Source organism: Pleuronectes platessa, chromosome 18, assembly GCF_947347685.1.
Source record: "Pleuronectes platessa chromosome 18, fPlePla1.1, whole genome shotgun sequence".
Lineage (NCBI taxonomy): Eukaryota > Metazoa > Chordata > Actinopteri > Pleuronectiformes > Pleuronectidae > Pleuronectes > Pleuronectes platessa.
The window spans coordinates 5,999,367-6,012,292 of record NC_070643.1 but is presented as its reverse complement, the minus strand read 5'-3'; the positions used below and the strand labels follow the sequence as shown (position 1 = coordinate 6,012,292).

Sequence of the window (12,926 nt, the reverse complement as noted above, 5' to 3'; positions counted from 1 at the left end):
TTCTCGAAAGTTCCTCTCTAAGTTGTATAATAGTGTATGGTTGGCTCTTGCCATCAACCCACTGCAGGGGGTAATGCTACATTAAGGCAAGTATGTAAGGGCACTCCAGAAGTTAAGTTGTTAAGTGGATTCTGTGAGCCGCGCATTCACTTAATCTTGTGCAGGCGTGTGGTGTCAACTGCTCTAAGGAGGCGACTATTTCAGATTGGTCTAATCAATATTCAGCTTCTGCTCCAGCTACGCCCCCCTTGGCAATGGAAAATTGTACCAGATGGACTTGAAACAAACTGAAGCAGATGTACTGAGCGCTTGAAAAGCCCATTTCTCCGACACAATGCTCTGCCCTGGGCTTTTTACCCGGAGTAGACAAAATTACTCAGGTAACATAGGTGCCATGTGAAAGTTAATGAGAGATGCAAGTGGAATAATTAGAATCAATATTTTTGTGCATGTCCAATGTCACATAGAGATTTAGCCGTGATTCTCTGTGATAATAGATTTGCGGAATCCTATTAGAGGGAGACAAGAGCAAGTCTGTAACCCTCCCTCTCTCTGGAGAAGGCAGAAAGAAAGATGACTCACTTTCAGAGGAAGAGTGAAATTCAGAGTGCAGGCCTTCTTGCACATGACAGATATCATGACCAGTGATTTTCAGCAGAACTTTATGGGCAAGTATTAAGTGCCAGCACTCTAAGCATCAATCAACTTCATTCAATGTAAGTGACTCTTAAGGCTCAAATATACAAGTCAGGTTCAAATCATAGACTGTATATATAGGTTCAAATGCCCTACAGCGCATTCGATTCCTGGAAATGTTAATTTTTTTGTTGAAGCAGGAGAATTGTTATGTCTGTATTTTCAGATGCAGTTCGACCACAGGTGCACTTTTGACCTCAGTGTATGATAACTGCAGAGAACCTGCATCAGATCAGATGGACTGCACTAATAAAAAAAAAAACATCAGTGACTTCACCTCAGACAGAAAACAAGAAACATCGCTGCTGCAGTTGTTTTAACATTTCATTCGATTTTACATGACTTTATGATTCTTCAGTTTCCTGTCATTCTTGTGCGAGCTGTTGTTTGTGTCAATTGTGTCAGATATCGATTATTGAATGTTTTGTGTCAATTGTTCTTTCTTTTACCTTCGACATGAAGGTTATGTTTTCATTGCTGTTCATATGTTAGCAGGATTATGCAAAGACTACTAAACGTGAGGTAAGACCCAATGGAAAACCCAATACATTTTAAATCAGATGCGAAAAATTATCTATTTTTCACTCTTAAAAATTGCGAGACAGTGCGTTTTTCAACATTTTTGTGATTTTCTCAAGATATAACCCAGAGATCTTCATCGAAAAATCTGACATTTCATAAAGACGGATATCCTTGAATGCGTACAATTTGGTGCGGCTTGATTCAGTTAAAGGGGATTGTGGCATGAAGATAATATTTTCAGAAGGGCCTGCAACTTAAGAAAAGCAGTGATCATTTGACTTTGCAACCATCTGCAAAACATTGCCTATACAACAGAACTCCAGTCTATTAAGGCTGCACACAGCGGTTTAGACAACACACCATTTTCACACAGTATGCATTGATGCTCATCAAATTTGCAAAGTGGTAACTATACATAAACCCTACCAGAAGGGAAGATGTTAACAACAACAAATACGTAAGCAGAGGTTCTGTATTAGGGAACCATAGCAACACATTTTTATTTCCATCGGCTTTCTATAGCTTGCTTTAATAGTTAATCAAGACTTTATATTAAATTATTTTCTTGCCTATTTTTGTTGGCTTGGTGGGCCAGTGAGTAATGTGGGCCGGTTCAGTCTCATCTCAGTCAAAGGAAATCGCATTTATTTAATTAATTAAACTTTTGAAAATGAAAGAACTGGGAGATGTTATCTTCTTAAAAACATCAAAATGAACTGAGTAACAAAAGGTGATGATGGCTGTGAAAAGCTGCTCCTATCGGTGGATACAACACACACACACACACACACACACACACACACACACCGACACATACACACTACACCATGAACACTAAATGTCAGGCTGAATAATTGACGTCAAAACAAAATGGCAATGCGGTCTGTTTATCCGACTATTGATCAGTGTCTCCAGGTTGTAGGATTCTGTCAGCGTTGGTTAAGCATTTGACAAGAAAAAGATTACAACTAGCGTTTATGTCTTTATATTGTTTGTCAGTTTTGCCATTAAAACATTAACTTGATCAGAATGGACTTAGGCCAACAATTCTGTTACAGTCAAGTTTGCTCTATTATTTCAGACCTGTGAAGTTTTCTCTCTTGGAATGACGTCTTTTGTCCCCTTTCCTCTTCAAACGTGAGAAAAGTGAAACTGTTATACTCCTAAATGATTAATGTCTTCTTTAATGTCAGGGCTGTTTGCCTACCAGAACGCTGTTGGACATTGTTGGTCTACTTATTATTAATTTGTCCTCAAAATACTGCGAGCCAAGACCCATGATAATCCATAAGACGGTCCCATGGTCCAAGGTGCATCCAGATCATGCAGCATGTAATAACCAACTAACACTTTAAAGGTCATAGGTATTCCAGTCCTGTCTCATGCCTTCACATTCTCACCAGTTCTCTGCTGCTACCACTGCCTTTGTAAGCTTGAACGTGTTTCTCCAAATGCCTATGCTGACTGTTTCCAGCTGAATAATAATCATGATGAGGAATTAACAATGTATACATTTTGATCAGAGTTCAGGATGAGGAGGGTGACCACATGAGATGAAGGCATAGAGTCTCAGGTTTTGTGCTTTGATATTAACAGGACTAGTGCAATGCGTGATGCAAACCTGTCCGTTTGGAATGGACTGTTCTTTGGTCTGTGTTAATGCTCCGGAGCTACTTCAGAATTGTTCCTGGTCTTTAGTGAGTCCTCTTCGAGCAGTTCTACAATATCCTGTCAACTCTTAGTGTTTGTGTGCTGGACGTTGTGTGCAGAGCTTTTTATAAACAGTCTATGTTGCAGAGTGAAGAAAAATCTGTGTTCATCCTACCGGGTTTATCTGCAATGAAGATTTTATATTCAATGATTTTCATAAATTGAAACTGAATTTGCTTTAATACTGTTCATGTCTTTGGCTTGTGTATAAGGATGAAAGACAGACTTTTTGATTCATTACATATTGGCTATTTCAGAGGTCTGTTAAGCAATCAACACACACCATCAGACCCAAGTTCACAACATTTCAAAGTAAAAGCTCTGTAATTTAGATCAATACTCGCTTTACTCTGGAGACAAACAAAAATGATTCAAGGTGATGTATCCATGATGGAGATCATGACCCATGCTGTGTGTCTGTGTCTCAGTCCGATATGGTAAAATAAAAAATAATGAATTACTAAAAATTGACACTACACTTCCAAGGAGCACTAATGAATACACATACCAATTGTGATATTGACAAAATTAATGGTTAGGTGCATTCAACATACAGACAAACAGACAGTTGTGGTCCTCGGTGGGCTAAATCCATCGTCCTGGAACAGCTTTCATTACCAATCCTCCATGACTGTGGACAGATGTAATACCAACAGCTCAACTCTGCAGAATTCGGGAAAGGTTGTCTCATATATTGTAAGCCTTGTACAGCAGGATGTTTCAATCGATTCTCGATCTAATTGGTATCCAGTGAAGAGTTGGAGGAGTAAACTCAGTAAAGGTTAAGCCAACAACAGTGAATCCTTCTCGCTGACCGGCTGATTCCTTCTAATTAAGCTCACTAGTGCAAAGCTCACACATGCCTTAAAGGAGCCCTCATCTGGTGTGTTTTGGCCAAATATAACGAGGGCTCACACTCATTAAAAGGTCGCTAACAAGTGCTTGCTCATCACTCATTAGGCATTCACTTATAAAGTAGAGTTGTAGTTAGGAATGGACACAGTTTTCCGTTGACATTTTGGGTGCACTCACCTTTGGTTGCGTTTTCAAACTGGAATTACCGCCTGTGTTTGTGACTCTCCCTGCAAGTGCAGATTCAGTACCATTGGGTGTTCTGGAAAAGTTGCATTTACAATAAAATGAGGTCCCCATTAATCTTTAAGTCCAAATGACAACTAATCAAAATTCTGAGAAATTCCTTGAAGGCATATTTGAGGCAGAAAACATGTTTTTATGAGGCCTTCACCACGACCATCGAGATTTGACCACCTAAATATTTTCACCACAAATTCTATTCGTCCATGAGTACAATTGAACGTTACGCTAACTGTGAAAGGATTCCCTCAAGGTGCTCCTTGAATATCGTGTCCACAAGGCATTGTATTTTCAGAGGTCACAGTGACCTTTGACTTTTGACCACCAAAATAAAATTTGTTCATCTTTGAGTTCAACTGAATGATTGTACCGAAACAGATTCACTGGAGGCGCTCTGGAGATATCGTGTTCACTAGAATGGGATAGAAACCTCTGGCCCTTTGCTGTCGCCGCTGCAGAGGCATAAACAGTAATTTATTCAATATGGCTAAACTGGGGTTTCAGTTTGTGCTTTTTGTAGGGATGTCTCGATCAACTTTTTTTGTCCCAGTTTGAGACATTGGGTGTTTGCAGATACTGATTCTGATCTGATGATGGGATTTACTCAAATCTTGATTAATTATGTATCTGACACACTGAAAAAACAGCTGTAGCACGTTTAGTCTGATGCACCTACTTTATCCAAATGCTCGACTGGTTCAAAATGATTTTGTTTTGAAGTTAAATTGATAAATAAATAAAAAATGAGTACAGAGTACAGACACCAGCTGCTGAGGACTTTTACCAGACAACAGACACATGAAATTAACAATAATTACCCATACGATCTGCTGCGGGCAAAGCTTGTCATTATAATCCAGTGGAAGAGACGACCAGAGGTGGCTGAAAATACTAAACAGCTGCTAACCTATATGAGTGTTTTGTACACTGCTATTTGCCTATGGCGATTAGTGTTGGATTTTTTCAAATCCATGTATTTTGCCCACCTCAGTGTCTTAGGTGTGAGTCACTCACCCCTAACATACACTGATTTTTGCTTGTGACTGCAGCAGGATGCTGCACCGTGGAGCCCGACTATGGTAAAGGAGAGCTGTGCTGCAACACTAACAGGCTGCAGGTGGACAAAACACAGCAGAGCAGTCAGGAAAGAAGTCGTTACTGTTCAATTAAAAAATTCCTGGAGTGACTCAGATTCTGATCCCTATCTTCATTATTTTGCCGTGTTGAGCCGACTTGTTGCTATGGAGCTGTGTTGCCAGTAAAAACAGGAATTATTGCCAAAACTACTCAAAAGCCATATGGCCCAGTTTAATTATATTTTTCATCCACAAAGAGTGGATTTTTTAAATCCTGTGCTAACTAAAAATCCATCAGGCTAATGATGAAAATCGGCCAGAATTAGTAATGCCAGCACTTTCAGCTAAAGTTAGATCTATAGTTGTGCATTACTGTAGTGGCGTAGATACAGACACTGACACTGGAGCGGCTTTTCATAAATGTAACTTTGTGTTGGAGCTGAGGCAGCGACAGAGATATTACATGGATACGGCAAAAACTGAGATTTGTTTGTTTGGGCTACTTGAGTTGTTTCCTTTTTTCAAACCCTGTTGGAAATTATTGATAGTGAAGGCCCAGTTCCTCCTTCTCCAGCAAAGGCTTTTCTACTGCAAACTGCACACATCCCTCGAACAAAACATGCACAACAGCACAGAATAGTGCCCGCCTGTCACAAAGTAGACATGAGAATGTTAATTCAGTTCCTGTGGGGAATGATATTATAGCACGATATACTGTCTGATCATGTATGATACAGCTGCTCAATTCTACTGTGGTCCGATCAACAGGGGACCTCGAACTGAGTTATGAATCAAAACCTTCACTGTAGGTACAGGATATATCCGTACCTCTTACGTTTGGGTTTACACCACCTCTTCTACGGATACACCTGATGTCTATACTACTCCACAGTTTAAGAGCGGCTAAAACTCAAAGTTCGGAAAATACTGCTGACCCCATTCCAGTTTAAAAACTGTGGGACTGTGTTTAAGTCTGGAACGGGCAGAAACTGGGATGTAGACACTCTTGTATTAGCTTCTTCAACCAGTGTAGATCACAACATGAATCTCAAATACAAGCGTTGCTGACCCTGTTGTTTTTGCGGTTAACGCTGCTGCACTTAACTTATCAAAGCCAATTTAATTACCTGCAAAATGAGACACTCACTGACTCTGATCTTTGGGTTTCTATAATGTGTTTCTGTTTCAGTCCATGTAGCTTGAAAAAAATAAATAATAATTTGAATTCATAGCAGAAAATTTGATGGATGGTCCTTGTTTCCTACGGTGCCCCGGTGACCCATTTGTAGTGTCGGCAGCCCAAGAGGCAATCAAGCTCCTGAACTCCATTGCTCTTTGTGTCACAATAACAAATAGGTTCACTGAGCAAAGGGCAGGTATGATTGCGGAATGGACTGGAAACAGATGAAAATAACATCTTATTAAGAAACACATATGTTAAGTTGAAAGTCCCGCTCCCATTAAGCTTTTATAATGATCGAAATTTAGAATGATGCTTTCAAGATTTGAGTGTTTAAGCTTATGGGCAGTGATTAGGAATGCAGCTCATTGGTCCCCAGTCAGAGGTTGGAGATGGGTAAGAGGCTCATGTGAGGTACATTGTGGTGCCTCATGGGCGCCAATGTGATGTGCCTACCTATCACATGTGCTGCCTTTAAGATCCATCCTAACGAGGTTATTTGCAAGGGCTTACATCCTCGTGTAGAATATAAGCTTGACTGATCCTCAGTTCAGCAGAGTAAATATGAATGATCACACAATCACACATCCAAGACAGCCTACTTCTTTTCAAATAAAATACGCCGGTGTGCCCACGGAGCATACACACAGACTGGGGGAATGTAATTGCATATGATCAAATATTCTGTATTCAAAAGACATGTGAGTGATTCCATTTTCTGACAAACACCTTCTGGACAGAGAGCTGCCCTCAAATAAGAGGGAAATATGATATGAAATATGGATTTCCACACCTCGGTGTTAAACCGATTGTTCCCGGGCGACCATTTTCCTCAGCACCATGCCTTCCAATCAAGCATGACTACGAATATAAAGCTCATTCTTGAATAAACAAAAAAATTAATCGGCCTATTTGCATAGCGAGCTTCTGCAGAAAAAAAAGAAGAATTCTGCTAATAGCAAAGTAATAACTCTTGTCTTGGTGGCGTCATTGTCATCTGATAATTAAATTGGTAGACAGAGCCACGGCGCTGTCACAGTGGGGACTGGCAAAGAAGATAAGTGCTGTAACGTGTCTGTGTACAGAGGCAACATGTCACGGCAGCTTGACAAAGTCATGCTGTGGTAAATTAAGAGCCATGTAAGAGCACTGCTTGAAATATGCTTTTGCATATTTAAGCAGCACTTTGGTCACTCTGATACGATCATTGCGTCAGCCACATCATCATGGAACCCATATGGCATTAATCTTAACATTTTTCTTCCTTTCACACAGGAGATCAGTTTGGCCATTCAAATGATACAGTCCCAGCCTCATGTGGTCAGTGTGTAGGCTGGTCCTGGATGACGATCGACTGGCCCTCGCGTTCCCCTGATGTAAATCCAGTTGAGCACCTATGGGATGTTGTGTATCGGTGCATCCAATTGCTGCCAAGTACCACCACAGACTGTGCAGGAGGTCACTGATGCCCTGATCCAGGTCTGGGAGGAGATCCCCCAGAACATCATCCGCCAACTCATCAGCAGCAGGCCCAGACGTTGTCTGGAGTTCATACAGGCACGAGGAGGCCATACACACTGAGTCACATTATTGTGATTTCACTTCTTTTTTTTTTTGCAGTTATATCATACATATTTCACTTTACACATAAGGTGGGAAAATATAGTCACTTATATAAAATGCAATTTATTGTATAAGATATAGTATTTGTTAAAATTGCCCCCAATCACTGCTATAATTTACCTCCTGATGGGGGCAATTGTTACACGCTTCCTGCATGAAATTTAATATTATTTTCTTCTCCTTATGACGACAAAAGATAACAAGTGTATTTTAAGTAGTGACAGTGACTCAAATGCTGTTTCTCTTTTGTTGTTACCCTCTCCACTGTGATATTTGCCAAACCCTTATTTACCGTCTCTATGACAGTTAATTGATAATCATTTGAGACATGCATCTCCTGGGCCAGTTCTGCTGTTGTTCTCCTTCATCTCCTCCCTGTGCAGGAGAGAGTTGGTGTGATTCCATTATCTTTGTACCTTCTACTGCATACAATTTCTACATTTTCACATTGACCAAATAAAGCATAGACGTTATGTTTAAAATGTCCTTTTTGAAATCTGCAATCAGATACAGCAGATAAAAACTGGAAACAGGGGACGATGCATTTTGAGATGAGTTGTCAGGAAAGGTTTAGTATGCACCAAATCATTTAGAAGAATTAAATACATAATTAAAATCCAATTTGAATAGCTGTGATGACTTAGCAGTGCATCAAACAACATCCTTTGCAACGTTTCGTTATTCAGAAGCCACAGAGCTTACTTTTGTCCGTCAGAAGCAAATGCAAAGGCTCGTATTCTGACTCAAATCTATTTCAGCACAGCAATCTGCAGAGCAAACAAGCGGCTTTAGCCGATAAGCCAATGCTGTTCAATATTCATAATAGTCTATAAAGAAGGCTTTAGTGGATCTGAGGAGTTGCATTGTGGATATCTGAAAGGCACTGGTTTAAAATTTCTGCTTCCCTCTTTAGGAATTCGGATGCTCATGCAGCTCAATCTGGGATTTCCTCAGGAGATACAGGACTGCAGGAAATCTTGTTTACCCGTTGATATCTGAATTAGCTTCCTTCTAAGATGTCACCAAAAGTTCTGCAGCAGAAAACACGTCCACAACTCCTCAGAGAAAATCTCCTCTTTGTTTTTTTACATCTTCTCCATTCTTTGCAGAGCTGTGATTGGCACGACAGATCATTGGCAGCCACAAACTCAAATTCTCTTGTTTCCTGCCGCCCTCAGGAACGGGATGAACATGTGAATACTCATGTTCCATTGTTTCCATCTGATGCTGGATCATTTTATCTCACGTTAATCGAGCGCAGAACCAGGATGTGGGAAGTCAAAGACAACCTCACCTCTGAGCTGGGTGCAGGCTTGGAGATGAGAAAACTACGCCTGAGGCAAAATGAAAGCTTTGTGTAGTGTTTGTCTGCCCCCGAATTAACTACTTATAAAGAATAAATGTTGTGGGCGTATAATATGAGGGATATGATGCAGTGCTATAGTGGGTATAGATAAAATAAAAATGAACGAGTAAACAGGATGAAATAACTCCAGCATTAGTATATGTATTTGATATAACAGACTATATAATAATGGACAGCATCTCCACTTCCTGTCACTATCGAACGATGCGATCAAGCGATGCTGACTTCATTGGACCACAGGGCCCGAGCCCCATCCAGTAACATGGAGGTAGGGTTTCTATTATGGAGCCATATTTTAGCCAGACACCAGGGCGTGATTCAAAACCCTTTGTCTTCACTTTTGAGGAGTAGTAATGTCATTCATCCTTATGTGCAATATGTTCGACATACATCATCAATGATACATTCTATCAATTCGGTGCATTCCTTTAACTGTGATTTATTCTAGCATGCTGGTAAAAAAATAATAACCAAGTGCTGTATTAATATTCCTCTCAACTGAGGCCTTTGTCTACACTGCTCATTCACTGTGGACACTTTTTTTAAAGATATAAGGTGATGTTTGGATGAGAGGCTCCAGCTCAGAGGAAAACGTTTATTTAGTAAATTATCCACATTAGTGTGAACAAGGCATGAGAATCAGGATAAAAGAATGAAAGAGCTCAAAACATACACAAAAGTTTTGAATTGTCGGTTTTTCAGAATCTCCTACTGATTAGCCCATAAATTAACTTTGTTTTGACAGACCATGGGTAATGGGGATTTTTTTTTCCACTATACACCTGACATTTGATAATTAATGGCTAATGACAATAATCATTAGCTGAACATAATGAGGTTTTTTCACAACAGCCATTTAGACATGAAGTCTTCAGTAAACACAGGTGACGAGAAGTACCTGTACCTGAAAACAGGTTGAATACAGCCGCCCGAATATTTCTGAATGTCCTGCTCAGACGCTCACTTCACTCACGCAGGAAGAATCAGTTTATAAAAAGCGGAGATATATGTCTTACTACAAAATGTTAACATAGAAAAAATACAGAATTACATAAGTGAGTGTTATCAATATTTCTATAGTATCCATCAAATACCTTCAAATGAAGTATGAAATGTATTTCAATTGTCATTTCCTGCGGTGGATAGAGTGTCATCATATTCATAACCCAAACGACCAAAAAAAGCCTCCAGTGTGTTAAAGTGGAAAAGAAGAAAGAAAATGAAAGGAGAGTATTAACTCATGATGAATGAATACATACACTCACTGCACCTCACTAGAGATGGAGCCGTGAACTGACCTGAAGACGAACTTGCTGGAGTCGATGAGGTCGCCGTACTCGGGACCCCTTCAGGTTCCCCGAGTTCCCCACCACAGCGCAGGTCCTGCAGCGCTCGGGCCCGGCGTCCATGTAGAGCACCTCATCAGGGATGACTTGGAACAGCTCCTCCAGCACTTCACTGTAATTGGCTGGCGGCTTATCTGACTGCAACGACTGGAGACACAGACACAGTTACATTATTGTACCGTAGCAGCTGGAAACACAGAACAGATGCAGAATGTTTTCCGCTGCAGATCTCACATGAGTTTCAGTGACACACGGTCTAAATAAAGCCACTTGGGGAAACAACTTCACCTTTTTGAATTTTATTTAACACTGAAGAGTACCTCATCTGCGTAACACTGCTTGGCACCGACTGGACCACCCACACACTATAGGTCAATGCAACACAGCAATATGGGTTTCTTGTTTAACTCAGAAACATGTGATTAATATTCATTTACTCGAATGTTGGATTGGACCTCATAAATAGGTTATTAAAATGTTAATGTTTAGTTACAATCAATCTTTACTTAAAATGTGTAATCACTCATTTTATCACTCACATAGACTGAGAGCCACCTTAGTGAGATCCCATATTTAGATGCGTCCCGACCAAACAGGAGTCTGGCTTAGCTGTCAATCATGATATTTCACCCCAAAGCATCACATGATTCATTAAATCCAAACTAATCAGACACACAGGCACATCAGCGTGAGGAGAACTCCCTTAAATAAACCCATCTTTGAGAAAGTTAATTTGCCCTGACTATTTAGATTGGTCCACGTCCCATCTACTGGCATGGAGGAGACAGAGTTTATGACCTATACTGCAGCCAGCCACCAAAGGGATCAAAATGCTTTGCTTTGATTTTGAGGAGCAGTCACATCGTCCATCTTTATCCCATTATTCACACAAAGGGCCAATTTGGTGTTCAGCGTCTTGCCCAAGGACACCTCGGCATGAAGACGGAAAGAGGCGGGGATAAAAAATTTTTAAAAAGTATCTGTGTGTATGACAAATACACCTTTTGATCTTAAGACTAAAACACTACTTCAGTATCAGCTTTCAGAATTTCCACATCACTACCTTAAACTACATATATCAGACATATTTCCCGTCTAATGAGCCTCTCTCCTTTACAGACATACATAGCATTTAGCCTTGGATCATGTAAGCTTGTCGTTCGAACACAGAGTTGCTCTACACCTGGAGGTCACGCCCTTTCCTCACACCAATGCGGCGCGAACCATCTGGCCAGAGCTACCTTCGAATTGTGACACTTGCCCGTTCAAGCCGCCAGTGAGAAGTATTTCCCGGAATGAGTAGTGACAGGAGGCAACCTTGCAGTGATTTTTCTGTTCTCACCCCTAATAGGACACGGTGTGAGGTGAATGTGGGAATACCTAAGGCGCTGGATGCCTTGCAGACCAAGGTGGGATAATTGTGTGACATAAATTTCGCTAATGGGCTTTTCTAATTTACGGAGCTGTTCTACAATAATGGGATGAAGGGGAAATACAATACATTTTGGTTTGAATGAATCAAATTAAGGCTGGCACCTAATTAGCTGTAGCTGATGTGAATTCTAGTTTACAGCAAAGTGGGTTTACAGGAGTTATCGTAGCTAACATTTGTGTGTTTTATGGTACCTGTGGATGACTGGCCTATTATACCCGGCTGGAGAGATGTCTCAGATATTTGTATCCTGTCACATCAAATCTGAGCAGCCATTTAACATATAACGCAAGTGACAAAAAAAAAGGGGGTGGGGGGGGGGGGGGGGGGCAGACATAAAAACTCTCCCTCAGACTGCAGTCAGGTCCTAGTTTAAACTGGGGTTAGTGGATTTTATTTAGTCAATATTGTTTTTACTGCCTTCAGTAAATTGTAAAGTCAAAAGGTAGTGTGAGAATTCAATATTTTAGCTGTTCTGGGGTCTAACTGTATTCCTTGCAATAAAGACAGGAGGGGGGGGTCTTGAGCAGTTTGAGCCAGATAAGGCTTTTATACAAATGATTTATAAATAACCCTTGCTGCATAGTGTTAATAATGAATCTTATAATTGTTCTGAATTCTAACTTTTGGTATTAAACAATTACACTTAGATTCATACACATCACATATATTTTGTGCAGCTGTCTGATAAGTTCTGGAGGTCGGACACAGTGACTTTGTTGACATTGCTTTTTTTCGTTGTTTTGGTTTCGAGGATCCTAATGTTTACATCAACAGGACATTGTTTGGATATAGCAGGAACATCATATTCCTTTCTCCAATGGCCCACATGGCATCAGCTGTGTCAAGGCCTTTCATTAAGAGAACATTTTGTTTAGCA

At 40.4% G+C, this 12,926-nt stretch overlaps 1 protein-coding gene across 1 annotated transcript in view; it reads right to left on the bottom strand.

Moving 5' to 3' along the window:
- LOC128462138 (CMP-N-acetylneuraminate-beta-galactosamide-alpha-2,3-sialyltransferase 1-like) overlaps positions 1-12,926 on the bottom strand; it is a 29,438-nt gene that overhangs the window by 14,617 nt on the left and 1,895 nt on the right. The window contains 2 exon segments of the mRNA XM_053447437.1: positions 10,567-10,607; positions 10,609-10,761. Of these exon segments, the coding sequence (XP_053303412.1) occupies positions 10,567-10,607; positions 10,609-10,761 (194 nt within the window).